This window comes from Melanotaenia boesemani, chromosome 15 (genome assembly GCF_017639745.1).
Source record: "Melanotaenia boesemani isolate fMelBoe1 chromosome 15, fMelBoe1.pri, whole genome shotgun sequence".
In the NCBI taxonomy this organism is placed as follows: domain Eukaryota; kingdom Metazoa; phylum Chordata; class Actinopteri; order Atheriniformes; family Melanotaeniidae; genus Melanotaenia; species Melanotaenia boesemani.
Genome location: NC_055696.1, coordinates 24,071,187 through 24,092,309, shown reverse-complemented (window position 1 = coordinate 24,092,309; position 21,123 = coordinate 24,071,187). Strand labels below are relative to the sequence as shown.

The window sequence follows — 21,123 nt, the reverse complement described above, 5'->3', positions numbered from 1 at the left end:
CTGAAATTTGATTAAATATGACATGTCGTGCTGACAAGCGACTTGTTGAGTCAAGCAAAGCTCCAGCTTGCCCACAGCAGCAGCAGAGTACAAGCGTACAAGGCCAGAACAAACAGGTAAAGGTGAAAGAGAAGACGGTCCAGACGCAAACAGAGGTCCAGCCACTCGGCCTGAGCTGAGGACTCGTCATCCTCCTGGGAAAAAGCTACCCGAAGGGAAACCAGTTCTTGGAGGAGCCACTCCAGTCCAGAGGGGTGTTCTTGGATCTCGTTCTGGGACAGCAGATCCTCATCAAGTGAGTTTTCAAGCTCGTAATCTATGAAAAATTTAACAGAATCTGGTCAGGAAACATTTTTAATTATTATTTTTTTAGAATGTTAAATTAATGTGAACCAAAACCAAGAAAAGGACAAACCCTCCTAATATTTATAGTCAATGGATTCTTTACAAGCTTATTTCATTAGATTTTAAGAACTTAAACTTCCTCACATAGTTTCTTGTTCTGTTGCTGTTCAAACCTGACTCAAACAGGAAAGTTTGCTCATGTCCTGCTGCAGTCTCAGAGCACCTGACTCACCTCCAGTCGGGCTGATGTTGTCGAGGGTTTTTAGGGAGGTCAGCGCGCTCTCTGTGAAGCTGAGACCAGCAGAGCCATATCTGTCCAGCAGGCAGGCGGACAACGACATTTCCTTCACCTCTTTGTCGCTGTGGTGGAGCAGCTTCACCACCAAGATGGACTTGATGAGGCTGAGCATCAACATGGCCATGCACACCACAAAGAACACACCTGCAAGGAGATTCAAACTATTTACTCAGTGCAAAAACAATTGCCAGTAATTCATAATTATAATTATAATTAAGATTATTGATAACCTGGGATTCCTGGGATTCATCGAATTTATAATGTCCCAGAGTCTGGGACTTGAAGCTAAGCACTGTCAGACCTATTCACCTATCCTGATAGAAGCTTTTGTTTTCAAACTTACTCTTTTATATTTAGCATTTTTAGCATGCTGGCCATTAGAAAACCAAACCATGATATAATAAGCACATCAAAATGAGAGAAAATACTCAGAAAACACAACATACAGTCTCTTTATCGATGTGTGCATGGCTGTCTGATGCCTAGTAGATTTTATAGCCATGTCACTACCTCATTAATATTGAAAGGTTATAGGAAATAAAGGCCAACGGTATCTAACTGAAACAGGCTGCTGTTGTCAGCGTGTTTCATTCTTCAGCTTCACATGACAGTGACATGGATCTGGTAGACATGAGACTGGTAAATGTTGCCAACTTTAGTTAGTGCGTTCAAAAACAGCACTTTTGACGGTAAATATGTGCTGGTATGAACCTTGAACCGCTAGTATCCTCCTCCTCAGCCGAACCATAAACAAAAACAACAAGAGATGATAGCCAATCAGCTGATCACTGACAGCTATCATGATTCACAACAGGAGATGGAGGAGGAGGAGCAGGCTGTACTGGGCAGACACAGAGACGAGCAGGACAGTGACGTTTGTGCAAACCTATGAGAAAGGCTTTTCTTTTAAATGAGGATGTTGAACCCTCTCACCAGGGAAAGTATTGGTGTTAAAACATCCTCATCCTTTATGAGTGTGATGCCCTCCAATCCATCCATAGAGTGAGCCAGCTCACCCTTAAACACCTCTGTGTCTTCATGGCATTAATATAAGATGCTGTGCATGTGTTAAAAATTTTCACACAATCAGTTACTGCTCTTAACACAGTTAAAACATTATTTTTGACAGACTTTATATATATATATATATATATATATATATATATATATAAATAATGATACATTTTTTTATTAATATATTAAAAAAAAAGGTCACACATTAACAGGGATGGGCAACTCTGGACCTCAGGGCCACTGTCCATCAGGTTTTATTTTCTTATCCAACACACCTGATTCAAATAAAATAGATTAAACATCTTGCTGTAAAGTTCTGTCCAACGACCCATTAATTGAATAAGGTTTGTTGAAACAGGGAAACATCAAAAACCTGCAGTCCTGTGGTCCATGACATTGCCCATCCCTGCTCTGGTTGGACCTCCCGTCTCTGATTCCAGCAGTTTCTCTGTGTCATCATCTCAATAAGCTTCTGTAACTTCACCCGATTTATCTACATTCAGTGTTGCATTAATTTATCTCCAGTATCTTGTATTGATGATGGAGAGTCTGACCACTGCACAAAGCCTACTCCAGAGCTTCCCAAAGATTCTCATGGAGGTTGGGGTCTGGACTCTGTGGTGACCAATCCATGTGTGAAAATGTTTCCTGTTACCAGAACTGCTCTTTTAATATTTGAAGGTGCATTACTTAATCCTCCTCTCTTCTTACCCTGATCCTCCATCACTCTGGAACAGGGTAAATCTGGACTCATCAGACCGCATGACTTTCTTACATTTCTGCGGAGTCCAGTCTTTATGCTCCCTAGCAAGCTGAAGCCTTTTTCTCCGGTTAGCCTCACTGATTAGTGGTTTTCTTATGGCTACACAACAATTTAGTCCCAATCCCTTGAGTTCCCTTTGCATTGTGCGTAAGGAAATGCTCCTACTTTCACATAGCCAGGAATTTTATTTTTGTTTGTTTTATTTCACCAAATGTTTAATTAAATCCAGGTGGTGACTTTGTTTTTGGATAGGCAGTATGTAATGGCACAAACAACAAACATATCTAGAGTAAACATGTCCCACCGATGAGCGGAGTTTTGACAGCAGTAACAGGAAGCTCGTCCATCAGGTTGACTCTGAAGACTGTGTAGCCCAGCAATATGCTGATCTTAAAGGCTATGCGTGTGCCGCTGTCCAAAGGCAGGTAGAAGCTGACCACATCTACCAACATAAGGAAGATACTAGGGATGAGGAGGCCCACCACATACTGCAGAGGACGCCGGCGGATCAGCAGCTGGATTAAAGACAAAAGCAGTGAGCTCAGTTCGAACAGGACATTTGGCAACAGTTTTCTCAAGAGGTTTCTTTCTCCACTCCAGTAGTTTAATGAAATGAACTTAATTTGTTTTGTGACTAATAATATGACATTTATCATTTTTAGTAACAAAAACCTTACTCATAATAATTAGGCTCTCATCTACTCTTTCAATCTCAAACTGGTACAGACTCCCCCAACACACAAAGCTGGCAATACTCTTTACTTGGCACTGACCAGAAACTGCTCCACAGCCAACCTGTCCGTCACCCCGCTGCATCTCTCAGACCACTTCCTGGTTAAATTCTCTGTCTTCCTTCCTCATGTCACTCAACCGGCTCCTAAAATGGCGTCCTACTGCAGAAACTTGAGATCCCTCAGACCTGCAAAGCTGTCTTACAAGGTTTACTCTACCCTCCATTCCCACTCAGACTTCTTCTTATTGTCTGTTAATGAGGCTACAGAAACACTCTGCTCCTCTCTCACCTCCTCTCTAGACAGACTGTCATCTGGTGTCAAAACCAGCTCGACAAAATCCTCCCAGTCCATGGCTCACAGAGGTTCTAAGGAATAACAGAGCCGGACTCAGGGCTGCAGACAGAAAGTGGCACAAATCAAAAGAGCACACTGACTTGTCTGAGTACCAGCAAAAACCTGAAACTTTCACATCCAGTCTAAAGGCGGCCAAGATTTTTTTAGAACAAGATCCGCAATGCTCCCAACACACAACAACTGTTCATGGTGTTTAACTCTCTTCTATCTTCACCACCTGCTCAACCACCCAGTCTGTTGACTGCAAAAATGTTTGCTTCTTACTTCACTGAAAAGGTCGTTACCATCAGTAACCAATTCACTGAGCCTGACCAACTCAAACCAGCTACTGGTGCCTCACTCTGCTCTTTCCGCTCTCTAAATGAGGACAAAGTCTCTAAACTTCTAGTCAACTCAAAACCCACGACATGTCCTCTTGATCTTGTTCCTTCGATATCCTGCACAGCATTCTACCTACAATTAAATGTACATTATCAACTCCTCTCTTAAATCCGGTGTCTTTCCCTCTGCCTTCAAGCAAGCTCGGGTTACCCCACTGCTGAAGAAACCCACACTCAACCCATACCAGGTTGAAAACTACTGGCTGGTCTCACTGCTTCCATTCATGTCTAAATTACTAGAGCGTGTCGTCTCCAGTCAGGTCTCACAGTTCCTCCAAGACAACAACCTGTTTGATCCACATCAATCTGGCTATAGGCAAGGCCACTCTACTGAAACTGCTCTCCTGTCAGTTACTGATTCCCTACGGCTTGCCAGATCCACTGGTCACTCCTCAGTCCTTATACTGCTTGACCTGTCTGCTGCCTTTGACACGGTCAACCATCATATACTGTTCTCCACACTCTCGGAGCTTGGCATCTCAGGATCTGTCCTCTCGTGGTTCATGTCCTACCTCACAGGAAGATCCTTCAGACTATCTTGACGAGGGTGAGTGTCCAGATCACATGGGCTGACAACAGGGGTGCCTCAGGGCTCAGTGCTTCGCCCTCTTCTCTTTTCACTATACACTTCCTCACTCGGTGCAATCATGATCTCTCATGGCTTCTCCTACCACTGCTATACAGATAACAATAAATTACTTTAAATTTGGTAAAGTGTGGGGGTCAGCTGAACCTTTAGCAACCCCTCAACACAGCTGACTGTTCGAAGCCCACCTGGGCCCTTTGCTGCAAGTCATTCCTGCTCTATCACCTCCTTTCCTGTCAGACTACTGCCAAAAAAGGCCACTAGAGCCAAAAATCTTTGGAAAAAAAGGTCAAGTGTTAAGAAAGTTGGGTCCCATTCTAGAATATGGATAAATAATTTTGAGGTTTTCTCTTAGATTCTTCTCTTTGCAGTATCGTGCATTGTTACGGCCGCCTGCTTGCCGGCTCGGCGACCAGCAGGACTGCAGCCTGGTGACAGCTGAGCTGACTGACAGGGTGCATCATGTGGCACCGCCCCACCCCCTCACCTGGCACCTGGATTGGCCGGCTCGTTATCGGAAGGCGGGCTGTTCGTCATTGGAGCCCTACATAGCCTCATCAGCAGCATCATTCGGGGCAGCTGTGGACAGTGGGACACATGCCTGCCAGGCTGAGAGAATTGTGGACTATTGTGTGTGAATTTGGCGAGTTAAAGAATAACATTAAGGACTTTAAGTTGATGTGTGTGGTGTTCCCTACCCTGAGTGAGGTGAAGTTCATTTTGGTTTTGTTTGGTATATCTAATTCCGCCTTTGTGCGTGTTTCCCGTTTTGTGGACATTTTCTTTTGGTTATTATCCTAGTCTTTTGTGATACCCTTTAACGGGACACTTTAAGTTGATTACCCTGTTTTTTGTGGACATTCCCTTTTGATTATTATAGTGCTTGTGTTACCCTGTAACGGGACACTTTAAGTTGATTAACCATTTCGTTTTGTTTTGTGTGGCCGATACCAGAGCGGTGTCTGGACCCATTTTATTGAAATAAATTGTCTTTTCGTTTAACTCTGGTATTCGGCTCTCTTTGTGTTCCGTCCTCCTTACCCCTAGAGCACGAGGACGTAACATGCATGTACTGTTTAACGCAGCACATGTGGTATTTATTCTGTTTAAATAACTTAAATCAATCTTGTCTCAGGACCACAGCATACAATGCTTATTTTCAAGAAAAAATGGAAATAAACCTTTTTTATATGACACAGCAACAAAACTACGACAGTGTAGCATTAACTCAGTGAGCCATGAAACACTGCATCACAAAAAACTCCTTCATTCTGCAAGCTGAATAACTAGCAGCCATCCCTGCTCTCCACCTGCAATGGGCTGTGGGGCCATTTTGCTCTCAACTAACAAGAGGTCCATTGATCAGGCAGCCACTGAAACAGTCTCATTATGGTTGCTCACCCTCTCCTGTCTATCAGCTTCTCTCTCTATCTGCCTCTCTCTGCTTGCCAGAAGCAGCCTCATTGCTTGGAATTAGCTGTTCCTCAATCCATGAAGGTTGCAGCCAATTGCTTTACATTTTGCAATTCCAACGCACAGCTTAAGAGGGGGTGACCCACAGAAGACTGAAGTTTATGACAAGCAGCTGCAGTCATCAGTGCAGCAACCTGCTCAGCTGTTACAGAGCTGCTACACCTCTGCAATAACCAATAATATTAGCATCAGAATAAAAGCTGTATGGCTTTATGTTGCAGCTCAGCTTTTTAATCCTCTTCTTTTACCTTAATTTCCTCCTTTAAGCTATTGCCTCTTGCATAAAAATGGTGAATGTACATTTTCTGAGTCAGTTAAATACTCACATTGAACTGGATCTGAGCATAGTCAGTGTTGTCTTGGTGAATCTGCCAGTACTGGGAAGGAATGGACAGCAGTTCCCATTCTCCATCATTCATGAACTCCCTCTTATCATAAGCTATGGCTTCTGCACTCCTCCACAGACCCAAGTCTATTTCTTTCACTGCCCAGGGAGAGATAAGGAAGATGGAAACATAACAACAGAAAGCTGTGACTGTTACTTTATTCGTTGTGTGTTTTCATGTATCAGAGTCAGAGAAAGGTTTTGTATGTGACATTGATAGTGCACAGTTGCCATCACATGACCTAAATACAAAACTGAAGTCATATATTAGATGTTTGTATGATGGATCATTTTAACAAAAATACACAAACCCTGACTCAGACTCCACCACTAACAAATAAACATCTTTCTATTCTATTCTATTCTATTCTATTCTACAGTCATTTAGCAGACACTTTTATCCAAAAGCGACTTACATTTGAGAGTAAGAACAACACAAGCATGAATTCAAACAAGATGGAACATCATAATTAAGTGATAGTCTGACTGCTTTGAGTTCAGTTGGACCCACGTGCTGTCATGTAGTGCTAGAGGCAGTGCATATATATATATGTATATATATATATATATATATATATATATATATATATTTGTAGTTTTTTTTTTTTAGTTTTTTGTAGTTTTTGTAAGTAATTTTGTTTAAATACCAACATCACGATTTCATCACACAATATCATCTTGGGCATAAGTGCACACATCTTCTTCAGTACTTGGTTGAGCCAAAGAGCTGGACAAATCTTTCTAACTCATTCTGTTGAGTAGAAAAGTTAAGCTAAGTGTGGAAATGCTCTTTAAACAACTGAGTCTTTAGCTTGCTCTTAAAAGTGGATAATGACTCTGCGGATGGGACAGAGTTTGGTAGATTGTTCCACCACCGGGGACAACAGAGGAGAAGAGTCTAGCTACTGATTTTGTGCCACGTGGTGGGAGCACTAGGCGTCTTTCACTGGCAGAGCGTAACTGTCGAGAGGAAGTGTAGCTCTGGATTAAGGAGTGAAGGTAGACCGGAGTCGTTTGGGTTATTGTTTTTTAAGCCAGAAGCAGAGTTTTGAATTTGATGCGCGCTGCGACTGGAAGCCATTAAAGAGAGATTAGCAGCGGAGTGACATGAGCTCTTTTGGGCTGGTTGAAGACCAGACATGCTGCTGCGTTCTGAATCATCTGCAGAGGTTTTACTGAGCATGCAGGCAGGCCTGCCAGTAAGGAGTTGCAGTAGTCAATGCGTGAAATGACCAGAGCCTGGACCAGGAGCTGTGCCGTGTGTTCAGTCAGGTAGGGTCTGATCCTACTGATGTTGTAGAGAGCAAATCGGCAAGACCGGGCAACCGAGGAAACATGGTCCTTAAAGGTCAGCTGGTTGTCTACCATGACACCAAGATTCCTGGTCGAAGACGTAGGCACAAGTGTGATAGAGTCAAGCTGCACGCTTATCTGTGGCGGTATGGAAGGATTGGCTGGACAGACAATAAGCTCAGTCCTGGACAGATTTAGCTGAAGGTGGCGATCCTTCATCCATGTGGAGATATCAGCAAGGCATGCTGATATTCGCATTAAGACGGTTGTGTTGTCAGGTGGGAAAGAAAGGAAAAGCTGAGTGTCGTCTGCATAGCAGTGGTAGGTGAAACCATGAGGGCTAATGACTGCACCGGGTGAGGAGGTGTATAGTGAAAAGAGAAGAGGGCAAAGCACTGAGCCCTGAGGCACCCCTGTTGTCAGCCCATGTGATCTGGACATTCCCCCTTGCCAAGATACTTTGAATGATCTCCCTGTGAGGTAGGACGTAAACCAAGAGAGGACAGATCCTGAGATGCCAAGCTCCGAGAGTGTGGAGAACCGTATATGATGGTTGACCATGTCAAAGGCAGCAGACAGGTCCAGCAGTATAAGGACTGAGGAGTGACCAGTGGATCTGGCAAGCCGTAGGGAATCAGTAACTGACAGGAGAGCAGTTTCAGTAGAGTGGCCTTGCCTATAGCCAGATTGATGTGGATCAAACAGGTTGTTGTCTTGGAGGAACTGTGAGACCTGACTGGAGACGGCACGCTCTAGTAATTTAGACATGAATGGAAGCAGTGAGACCAGCCAGTAATTTTCAACCTGGTATGGGTTGAGTGTGGGTTTCTTCAGCAGTGGGGTAACCCGAGCTTGCTTGAAGGCAGAGGGAAAGACACCGGATTTAAGAGAGGAGTTAATAATATGGGTTACTGCAGTTTTGATTGTGGGTAAAATGCTCTGCAGGATGTCAGAGGGAACAGGATCAAGAGGACAGGTTGTGGGTTTTGAGCTGACAAGAAGTTTAGAGACTTCGTCCTCATTTAGAGAGCAGAAAGAGCAGAGTGAGGCACCAGTAGCTGGTTTGGTAAGGCTGAGTTGGCCAGGCTCAGTGAATTGGTTACTGATGGTAACAACCTTTTCAGTGAAGTAGGAAGCAAACATTTCTGCAGTCAGCACAGTGGGAGGCTGAGCAGGTGGTGGAGATTGAAGAGTTAAACACCACGAACAGTTGTCGTGTGTTGGGAGCATTGCGGATCTTTTTCTGATAAAAGGCTATCTTGGCCGCCTTTAGACTGGATGTGAAAGTTTCAGGTTTTTGCTGGTTTGCAAGTCAGTGTCCTCTTTTGATTTGCGCCACTTTCTTTCTGCAGCCCTGAGTCCGGCTCTGTTATTCCTTAGAACCTCCGTGAGCCATGGACTGGGAGGATTTTGTCAAGCTGGTTTTGACACCAGATGACAGTTTGTCTAGAGAGGAGGTGAGAGAGGAGCAGTGTTTCTGTTGCCTTATTAACAGACAGTAAGGAGAAGTCTGAGTGGGAAGGGAGGGTAGAGTAAACCTCATCAGACAGCTTTGCAGGTCTGAGGGATCTCAAGTTTCTGCAGTAGGACGCCATTTTAGGAGCCGCTTGAGTGACATGAGGAAGGAAGACAGAGAATTTAACCAGGAAGTGGTCTGAGAGATGCAGCGGGGTGACGGACAGGTTGGCTGTGGAGCAGTTTCTGGTCAGTGCCAAGTAAAGAGTATTGCCAGCTTTGTGTGTTGGGGGAGTCTGTACCAGTTTGAGATTGAAAGAGTAGATGAGAGCCAGAAAGTCAGTTGCCTGTGGTTTGCCATTGTGAATGTTCAAGTCTCCCATGACAATTAGTGGTGTGCCATCATCAGGAATGTCAGAGAGAAACATGTCTATTTCAGAGACAAACTCATCCATACTATAAATGACCAGAATGTATGCAGTGATGAGTGTAGAGACCTTTACTGCGTGATACTCAAGTGATGAGCAGTTAGCCATAGGACGGAGAGAGGCAAAGTTCCACTATAAGTGAAATTCATGAGTTCAAGCTTAGATGAGTTTTTATTCCCTTCCTGCTGTGACTGGTTTTTATTCCAGGCTTGAAAGACTGCTTATGTTGTTGCACAGAGTTCTTCTTGTTTCTTTTATGTAGTGTTTACTCCATCCATCCATCCTTCCATTTATTTCCACTTATCTGAGTGTGGGGTTGCGGGGGCAGCTGCATAAGCAGGAAAGCCCAGACTTCCCTCTCCCGGCCACATTCGCCAGCTAGTCTAGAGGGATCCCGAGGCTTTTCAATGCCAGCCAAGAAATGTTGTCCCTCCAGCATGTTCTGGGTCTTCAGTGGGACTTCTCCAGGTGGGACGTGCCCGGAACACCTCACCAGGGATGCGTCCAGGAGGCATCTTGACCAGATGCCCGAGCCACCTCATCTGGCACCTCTTGATGTGGAGGAGCAGTGACTCCACTCTCAGCCCCTTCTTGATCACCTGCTTATCACCCTATCTCTAAGGGAGAGCCTGGCCACCCTCCAGAGAAAACTAATTTCAGTTGCTTGTATTCGCGATCTCGTTCTGTCAGTCACTACAGCGCGTGACTATAGGTGAGGGTAGGAATGTCGATCGACCAGTAAATAGCGAGCTTTGCCTTTTGGCGGAGCTCCTTCTTTACCATGACAGACCGATGCAGAGTCCACATCACAGCGGACGCCACTCCAATCAATTTCCTGCTCCATCCTTCCCTCACTCGTACTTACTTGAACTCGGAGAAGGCACTCCACCCTTTTCCAGCTGGGGACCATGGTCTCGGATTTGGAGGAGCTGATTCTCATCCCAGCCACTTCACACTCGGCTGCGAATTGCTCCAGCGAGAGCTGAAGATCACGGCCCGATGAAGCCAACAAAACCACATCATCCGCAAAAAGCAGAGACCCAATCCTGAGGCCACCAAACTGGATCCCTTCAACAGCTCAACTGCACCTAGAAATTCTGTCCATTAAAGTTATGAACAGAGTCTGTAACAAAGAGCAGCCTTGGCAGAGTCCAACCCTCACTGGAAACGAATCTGATTTACTGCTGTTAACCAAGCTCTGGCACTAGTCGTACAGGGGCCGGACAGCTCATACACGGGGTCCGGCACTCCAAATTCCCGCAGCACCCCCCACAGAAGTCCCCCGGGGGACATGTTTGAAAGTCTTGTGCAAGTCCACAAAGCACATGTAGACTGGTTGAGCAAACTCCCATGTCCTCTCCAAGACCCTGAGGAGGATGTAGAGCTGGTCCCATTTTTTACTATGGAGGATCATGTAATGCATCTGCCTTTTATCCTGGTTGGTCAAAGCAACATTGGACTGGATCACTCTGATACAGACTGTCCAGGATCACCAAATCCAGATTAAAAGTGATCTAATTGGGACTAAATATAACATATATGAAGAATTGCAGACAGACTAAGATTTGATTTGAAAAGAGAGACAACTCAGACACTGAAAAAAAATTTATTTTATATCTCAAGTCTGGTTTTGGCTTGCTAGAGCTGGTTTATTCCTCTGCTACAATATATAATTTGACCAGTTTTAAGTTAGTTTTATTAGATTTTGCTCCTGGAATCCACTCTGAATCCACCCTTCTCCTGGGATTTTCAAGACTTGATCCAATCTGGATAACTTTTATCTGGATTAAATCTTTTGAACAACCGGGCCCAGGGGAAAAGGTTTTTCAGAGCATTTAAGGAGTCTGAGTGGAAAAGAGTTTAAATCCAACACTTCATTATAATGTTGCATTTAAACATTTTTGCATGCAAGCAGGGACTTTCTGAGAGTGATATTTGAGCATAAAGAGTTAAAGAAGAACTTAAACAGCATCATAAGAGTTTTTTAACTCTTTGTGAGATTAAATTTGATGGGAAAGTGTTTTTATTACACGTTTGGTAGACATCTTGTTTGTCATTCCCTTGAACACCGCTGATGACTCACTTTGTGCTCAGAGGGGTCTACTATCTGCATCATGTAAAACACTGTTCTTTGGTAAGATGGGACATTTGCATGCAGCACATTTATGCTTTAATGATAATCAGAACTAACATATGACAACATTTTTAATTTCCAAGTCAAGTTCTGTCACTTTTATCACTTCCTGACTGGATTTTGGGAAATATATTACTGATGTAGTTAGAAATTGAAGTTATTTGATCTAATAATCATGATTAGGAATAGAATGCAAATGGAAATAGAGGTCACAAATTCTTATGATATAATTTTAAGTTGTTTTGCCTGCGTGGACTCAGGACCCATGAGGTGTTGAGATCACAGATGAAGATAGGCTGAAGGACAGTAATCCAGTTCTTCCAGTTCCAAACAACCTTATCAAGTTACTGCAGCTCAGATGAACTGCATGTAAACGTTCACTCCAAAATCTTATGATGTTTGACTTTTGATGCTCTGGATTGACTCACTGTATGCTCTGGTTGCTCTGCTGCTAGTCTGATTGTGCATGACAACTAATTTATGTCTAATTTATGTCTATTAGGTTGTAGAGGCACACATATCCACATGGTCGTATCCATAGTCTCATTTGGGATTCATGCTGCGTCAAAATATTTGGCCAGAAAAGAAAAAATAAATAAATCCACACCTTTTCTCATTTTTGTTAAATAGCTTTAACACTGTTACTATTGTGAAAGGGTACTAAAAACAGACAACAGACCTGAGTGAAGCCAGCTGCGGAAGGTGAGGCTGCAGTTCTGCTTGTCGAATGGAAAAGCGTACATCTCCAGACTGCAAGCTAGCATCGCCTGGATGGGCCGGTAGTTCTTCACTGAGCCAGATGAGTTGACATAGATATAGGGGATTGGAGGGGACTTGCCCTCATGCACACTGAGAACACAAATGATAGCGAGCAGAGATGTAACTGTCTGCCTTTGGGACATGGTAACACAGCACTTATAAATATGCAATGCAGAGGCATTTCTGATGTAACTGATCTCAGCCTAATTCAGCATAAATATGCTTGTTAGATGCTAAAGGTTTTGCAGGATTTAATCCATTTACCATTAATAATTATATATTATATATTATATAGGTCAACATCCACAATCTTATCAGGGATGAGTAGGGAAATGAAGTATTCAAGCAGATATTTAATCCTTAACATAGTAATACCTACTTACAACGATTACAGTCATGATTGAACCTGGGGCAAATACACTGCAGTGCACTGTGAAGCAAGTGGAGGTCTTTAATTATTATTAAATTTATTCCTAAAATGTAAGACATACCAGCATTCACTAATATCAATGATTTAACTAAGTAAAACAAAAAAAAAAAAGTGGATGTTTCTGGAACTTCTTACAATTCACTAACGATGACATCAGGTACCCAAATAGCATCAGATGACAGTGAAATCTCATTAATACCATCAAACTCTTCTGGGTCCCAAACAAGAAATTCATCTCTCCAGAGCTGAAAAGAGGAGCAAATTAAAGTAAAATAGCATTATTTCCTTCCAAACATCAATATTTTACAAATATTTGGAAATGGCATTTTATCAGATTGGGTGACTTAAGAAAAACTTGAAACTTCAGGCTCACAGGAAGCAGAAGTTGTTAAAAAATAAACTCACTGGCCACTTTATTAGGTAGGAATGTAAATGATTTTTAAAAAGTTACCAGCAAATCACATGGTAACATTTAGTCAGGTAGACATGGTGAAGATAACTTAACGAAGACCACACCGGGTGCCACTCCTGTCAGCTAAGAACAGGAAACTGAGACCACAATTCATCCAGGCTCACCAGAACTGGCCAATAGAAGATTGAAAAATGTTGCCTGGTCTGATGAGTCTCCATTTCACCTTGACATTCAGATGCTAGGCTCAGAATTTGGTGGAAACATCATGAAAACATGACAGTGTTGTTTTTGGCAGGCATCTCAGTTTTAGTCTTAGTCGTCATAATGAAAATGCTTATTAGTTTTAGTCACATTTTAGTCATTTTTAAGTTTGAGTTTTAGTCCAGTTTTAGTCAACGAAAACTCAAAAACGTTTTAGTCTAGTTTTAGTGAAATAAAAGAAAAAGTATTAGTATTTTAACAAATTAATTTAGGTCAATAACATGCATTAAAAAGTGGAATTAAGGTTGACAACTTATGACAAGTATTGCAATTCATAAAAGAAGTTAACCATAATGTTTTTTTGCATAATAACCAGATCTTTTACCAAATTGATGGCTTTAGCCGAGACTATCCCATCAACAGGGATGCATTGCTGCCGTGCTATACTTAACTGTTGCTGGGAAGAAACCTTTTATTTCTATATTTCAACTTTTTTCCTGAATTGATGCCTTACTTCATCACACAAAAATGTCACACAAAAAAATAGCAGATCTATAAGTTCAACATATAACAACACATTGTGAACTTGTTGTTTGGTTATTTTCATCAATAATTACAAAATTAAAAGGAATGGTTTTAGACTTAGAAGGTTTCCCAACCAACAGCAAATACTTTCTGATCTACTTATTGCACCGATAGAAGTGCTAACTGTGGAATCAATTACTCCAAAAAAGCAAAGAGCAACAACATCCTTACTTTGGTAACTGTGGCTTTATTTCTGAGAATTTTCCGAAGTGCAATACTCCACCCTGAACATACACATGTCCAAAATATGAGCAATGGATGAAGAACACATATTTTCAACTTGACCTGGTCTGCCAGTGAAATTATGATGGATTATAGTTAAAATCTGTCTATATATCATTTCATCGCTTCCACCAAACCCCTTTGTCAATGCTGCCGCCATGATTTATCTATGAATGAATAAACTGCTTGTCTGTGTGGGCTGCACGTCGGGGTGTGCGTGGCCAAGGTGCAGCAGCATTGCTGACTGACAGATTGTGCTCACAATAGGCAGGAATGTGGTGCTTTTTTAATGTCAACAGTCAGCCCTTGAACATTTTCGTTTCATCTTGTCTCGTCTTGTCTCGTCAACGAAATCTCACGTCTCGTCACGTTTTCGTCATCAAAAAGCCATTTTTAGCTCTTCACTGTCTTGTTATCGTCATGAAAAAGGTTGATGAAAATAAAACTGAAACATGGATCCATCCATCTTCTTGGCCCAATTTAGGCCCCTTAGTACCAATATGGCCTGGTTTAACCACCACAGCCTACCTGAGTATTGTTGCCGACCATGTCCATCGCTTTATGATCACAGTGTAGCATCTTCTAATGCTACTTCCAGCAAGATAATGCATCATGTCACAAAGCTCAGATCATCTCCAACTGCTTTCTAGAACATGACAATGAGTTCACTTTACGTCAATGGCCTCCGCAGTCACCAGATCTCAACCTGGTACTAGAAAATGGTCCTGATGAAGAAGGCAACGCTTAACAAAAAAGTGGACCTAAAGAAGAGGATGAGAAAGTGGACCTGATGAAGAGGACCACCAGGTAGTAGACAGTGGTCCTGGTAAAGAGGACAACACGTGACTAGATTGTGGACCTGATGAAGAGGATGAAAAGGTGGTCCTGGTGAAGATGATGAACCGGTACTAAAAGATGGAGAACAAAGAACAAAGCCCTACAAAGCACAAAGCATGAAGAGCAAAGTAGGGGACTGGAAGGTCAACCTGATGAAAATGATGAAAACCTGGTCCTAATGAAGGTCATGAAAGTCATGTTAAAGACTGTGACCTGGTACTAGAAGGCGGTTGCAACAAGGAGGACGAGCTGGTAATAGGAGGTGGTCATGAAGAAGAGGACTACCCGGTACTAGAAGGTGGACCAATTGACCAATTGGACTTGATGAAGATGACAAACCAGTACTAGAAGGGAGTCCTGGTGATGAGAACAAGCCGGTAATAGAAGGCGGTCCTTTTGAAGAGGATGACCAGGTTCTAGTGAAATGTGCCTTAAAAAGTGGCCATTGAGTGAAATTTAAAATTCAGTAATGAAGCAAGAAATTACTGAAGCTCTTCAGTGTTAAAGTGTGAATTTCAGGATGGGGAACATGTTTGCCTTTCTAAATCTAAATGAGAAAGAAGAAGAGACCACGTACCTGTCTGTACCAAATACTTGTTGTAATGCTCTGAGTTTTTCCATCCTGTGAACAGGAAAATACCATAATGAATGCATCCATCTAGCCATTTTTTACTGCTTATCTGGGGTCAGGTAGCAGGGGCAGTTGCCTAAGCAGGGAAGCTCAGATTTCCCCCTGGCCACATTCACCAGCTCGTCTGGGGGGATCCAGAGGCATTCCCAGGCCAGCAGAGAGATGTAATACCTACAGCATGTCTTGGGTCTTCCTTGGGGTCTCCTCCTAGTGGGACGTGCCCGGAAACCTCACCAGAGGGGTCTCCGGGAGACATACTGACAAGATGCCCAAGCCACCTCATCTGACTCCTCTTGATATGGAGGAGCAGGGACACTACTCTGAGTCAGCCGTTTGTTCTTTCGGACAACACCCACAGCTTGTGACCATAGGTGAGGGTAGGAACATAGATCAACCAGTAAACAGAGAGTTTTGCCTTTTGGCTCAGCCCCTTCTTCACCACAACAGACCGATGCAGCGTCCACATCACTTCATACGCTGCACCGATCCGCTTGTCAGTATCCTGCTCCATCCTTCCCTCACTCATGAACAAGACCCCGAGATACTTGAACTTCTCCACTTGGGGAAGAACCTCATTCCCGAGCCAGAAAAAATACTCCACCCTTTTCCAGATAAGGACTTTGGTCCAGGATTTGTAAGTGTCGATTCTCATCCCAGCCACTTCACACTCAGCTGCAATTCACTCCAGTGGGAGCTGATGATCACAGCCCGATGAAGCCAACAGAACCACATCATCTGCAAAAAGAAGAGACCCAATCCTGAGGCCACCAAACCAGTCCAGCCCTCACAGGAAACGAATCGAATTTACTGTCGTTATCCAAGCTCTGGCACTGGTCGTACAGGAACCGAACAGCTTGTACAAGGGGGTACAGCATTCCATACTCCTGGAGCACCCCCCACAGGAGTCTCCAGGAGACACAGTCGAACGCCTTCTCCAAGTCCATTAAGCACATGTAGACTATTCTGTTCTATTCTATAGTTATTTAGCAGACTCTTTTCTCTAAAGTGAGGGGTGCCCTGCCAACTGAGCTATCTAGCCGCTGGTACACTGACTGAGTGAACTCCCATGCCCCTCTAAGATACTGAAGAGGATGTAGAGCTGGTCCACTGTTCCACAACCGGGATGAAAACCACACTGCTCCTCACTCTAAAGTTTGACTATCAAAGGCACCCCTGAATAGACTGTACCAGGAGATGAGGATTGGGTTCCCCTTGTAATTGGAAAACACCCTCTGGTTCCCCTTTTTGAAGAGGCAGATCACCACCCCAGTCTGTGGGTCCAGGGGAACTGACCCCAATGTCAACACAAAGCTGCAGAGACATATCAACCAAGACAGCCCTACAGCACCCAGAGCTTTAAGGAACTCCAGACGGACCTGCCCACGAGAGGATCTCCTGACTCTGCTTCCTCATCGGAATACATGTCGGTATATTGAGGAGGTCTTCGAAATACTCCCTCCACCGACTCATAACATCCCAAGTCAAGGTCAGCAGCCCCCGATCTCCACTGTACACAGTGTTGATGAAGCACTGCTTCCCCCTCCTGAGCCAGGTGGACCAGAATCTTCTCAAATCCGTCCAGAAGTCATTCTCCATGGCCTCTCCTAACTCCTCCCATGACAGAGTTTTGTCTCAGTGGCTGGATACCTCTTTCCACTTAGCTTGCCAATACCCATCAGCTACCTCCAGAGTGCCACAGGCCAAAGTGGCCTGACAGGACTCCTTCTTCAGCTTGACTCCTTCCTCACTGCTGTCCACCACGTCAGGCACTAGCGACCTTACAGCCACAGCTCCAGTTGGCTGCCTCAACAATAGAGGCACGGAACACAGCCCACTCGGACTGAATGGCCCCAGCCTCACCCTGAATATGATTGAAACTCTGCCAGTGATGGGAGTTAAAACTCTTTCTGATAGCGGACTCCACCAGATGTTTCCAGCGGACCCTCGCAACACATTTGAGTCTGCCAGGCATCCTTCCCCACCATCTGAGCCAACTCACCACCAGGTGGTGATCAGGGGACAGCTTTGCCCCTCTCGTTACCTGAATGTCCAGGACATGCAGCTGCAAGTCCAATGATACAACTACAAAGTCGATCATTTAACTGTGGCCTAGAGTGTCCTGGTGCCAAGTACATAAATGGACACTCTTATATCTGAACATGGTGTTTAATATGGACAATCCATGATGAGCACAGAAGTCCAATAACAAAACACCACTCGGATTCAGATCAAGGGGGACTTTCCTCCCAATCATGCCCCTGCAGGTCTCACTGTCAGAAACCCCCAGCAGAACGAAGGAGTCCCCGGAAGGAGTGCTCGCCAACATCTCTTCCAAGAACTCCAAAAAGGGCAGGTACTCTGAACTTCTGTTCAGTGCATAAGCACAAACAACAGTCAGGACCCGTCCCCCCACCTCTTGTCCACTGGGGTAAACTCCAACGTACAGGTGCCAAGTCGGGGGGCAATGAGTATGCCCCCATCTGCTCTGCACCTCTTACCGGGAGTAACTCCAGAATGGAAGAGGTTCCAGCCATTCTCGAGGACAGTGGTTCCAGAGCCCAAGCCATGCGCCAAGGTGAGTCCAACTATACTAGCTGGAATTGCTCAACCTTGCACACCAGTTTAGGCTCCTTTTTTTTAACCAGAGAGGGAATGTTCCATGTCCCTAGAGCTAGCTTCTGCAGCCAAGGATCAGACCGCCATGGTTCGGCCACTGCCCACCTTACAGTGCACCTGACCCCTAAGGCCCCTCCCACAGGTGGTGAGCCCACAGGGGGGGATTTAGTAGTTATACAGTTAAAGACTTATGAACAAAGTGATTATGAGAAAGAAGGAAATAAAGTATTTTATCTTCAGATCAGAGGATTTTTCTTTTCACAGTCCCTTTGGTAAACTCTTATCAGTCTGTTATTTATTTATCCATTTATTTAAAGTGAGAATTGACTTCTTTTCCAGCCGAATCCACTATAAAACCATGCATGTTCGGAACAGAGGGTTAAATCAACCAGATGATCTGAACTGAAGGCTTTTATTTTTTCTGTAAAATGAGATCATTTTCTTTGTGAATTGTTGCAGTGAATAAAGCTGGAGCCAAATGAATGGGATGGCTGCATCTGTAAAGTTCCTGTTTGTTATTGATGAATCGGTCTAATCTGGCAGCCAGATGGAGGAAGGAGGTTAGCCTTTCACAATGATGGAGGCTTCTTTGCTTTTCAGCTTCTTAGTTTTTTTTGTTTTCTTCCCCAAACCTGATTGTCTGAGGACCATTGATCGTCCAGGCTCTGACAGTTCCCTAGATCTCATGGTTTGGTTCTATAGCCACCATCAGCAATGAAATCTGTTTGTGCAGCTTTGTTAAATTAAATGAACACAGTTAGGGAGAGCTGGACCTAAAAAAAACTCCAGAAGCATCTCAGAATCTGCTGATGGAGGTCAGATAAAACCAGAAGATCTTCTGAGACTGGGATATATAAGCCTCCATTTAGTTTTATATTGATGAGAAAACCAAAAAAGAAAATAAATTAATGTGTTTTAAAATAAGGGAAACTTCCTGTCTGCAGATGGCATTGCCAAAACGTGCACAATGACACCAATACAAAAGGCTTTTACAGTTAAAATGAAAAAATCAATTTTTTTAATCAGTAGGAAAAAAGAATCTCAGCAGCAGTGCAGGCAAAACACTGAAAGCTGACATACCACATCAAGCACAGACTGCAGTATGAGGTCTATGTAGACAGTGGTAGAACTGGTCCAGTTGTTAACAGGTCGAACTCCACGGTCGTAGTTCCTCAGGAGGGTCCTGGTCAGCTGGTTCAGAGTGGAGCGTTTTGGCTTTGGTGGCACACATTCAGCCAGATGAGCTAAAAGTTAACAACAGGCGAACCAGCACCCCTGATCAGAAATGTAGAGCTTCTTGTCTGTTTATTTCAGATTTATTATTAACTTACATGGTTCATGCAACTAAGATAAAGATACTTTCATACAAACAAATGAACAAATGATACAATCTTGTGGTTCTTGATTATTGGTTGATTTTGGGGGTTGAGAGCAGATATGGTGAAGCTGTGACACACTGTGCACATACACCTGCTGTTTATGTAACCCAGTTAGGAGAAGTGGTGGGTGGATCCAGGACAGGCATGCCAACAGGTTACCAAACTCTACTAAAAGGTTTATTGATGGCTGAGGTATTGATCCATCCCTCTAAAAAGTATTGATGAGAAGGTATAAGGTGTTTTCCATTATGGTGTATTTTTGTATTCATTGTGTATTGTGTCACTGTAATAACTGTGTGAGTCTATTTCTTATAGCTCTAGTTTGTTTTTACAGACGTTTGCATGTATTTGCTTAAATGATTTATAAAGCAGTTTTTCTAATCTAGTTTCTAGGAGAAGAAAATATGTATGTCTGTGTTGTTTAAGACACGACTGTTTGGTGCTACCAGACTTACAACTAGATATTTGGTAAAAACATCTGGAAACTTTACTGCTCTATAATGATGAAAAAAATGTTTTTTTTGTTTTGTTTTTTGTTGTTGTTGTTATTTTTGTTTGTTTGTTTTGTTTTCTTTTGTTTTCCTTTGTTTTTCTCTGCAGGTAATATTTAATTTTCCCAGAAAGACCTTTCAATACCTAGATGAAAGAAATGCTGATCTCTGAGCTTCAAAATAAAAGAATTTACTTACCTGAGAGGAGCAGTATGAGCCAAATGGGAGACATCAAGCTAAAATCAGCTGTCCAGATTACAAATGCTGTCCAAGGGTCACATCCAGATGTTTGCTTGTTCAAATATCCAGTGTTCCACTGTTCTGGAATTGGGTTCAACAGTAGGAGAACTGAGTGAAGGATGAACGGTGGACGGAGCTGTGCAGACATTTTGGTTGGACTGTTATTGATCTCTCTGCAGTAAGATGATACCAATGATGGCGGCTGAAGAGAAAACTCCCTGGAGGTTTGGTTAGTGCCAGTTTACTACTTCAGAGGATGGAGAACATCTAGGTCTCATTTTCCCCCAAACAGACATCATGAAATACCTGACAGTAAAAGAAAAAAAAATTTGGAGGCACAAAAATGTGCTGAAATTAATTTTTATTTGATTGATATAAAGAAAATCAATACACAAGCACAGATAAAGTTTTTCCTTGCAGTGATTAAGAAATCACAGGAATTAAATGGTCAAAAGCTCATTTTAAGTCACAAATTCAATTTTATTTATTTAAGCTATCAGGATTCATTTGAGAATTGTGTGTATCTTCTTTCATCTATCATTTAAGATTTTTATTTCATTGCAGAAGTAAATTTTAGGTTTTAGCAGCAGTGGCAAAAACTACAAAAAGATCTGCCACAAGTTCCAATTAGTAAAGTAGAAATAGCTTTTCTGTTTTTCTAGCAACGTTCTGTTCATT

General features: G+C 43.1%; 1 protein-coding gene across 1 annotated transcript; it reads right to left on the bottom strand.

Moving 5' to 3' along the window:
• On the bottom strand, positions 1-20,473 carry htr3b (5-hydroxytryptamine (serotonin) receptor 3B). Its single transcript, XM_042008255.1, has 9 exons — positions 20,404-20,473; positions 19,416-19,579; positions 15,666-15,710; positions 12,967-13,076; positions 12,322-12,491; positions 6,274-6,431; positions 2,725-2,935; positions 578-787; positions 1-316 (listed from the first exon to the last, which is right to left on the bottom strand). The coding sequence occupies exons 1-9, from the start codon at positions 20,435-20,437 to the stop codon at positions 51-53; spliced, it is 1,368 nt and encodes a 455-aa protein (XP_041864189.1). The 5' UTR covers positions 20,438-20,473; the 3' UTR covers positions 1-50.
• Between the last annotated feature and the right edge of the window lie 650 nt (positions 20,474-21,123).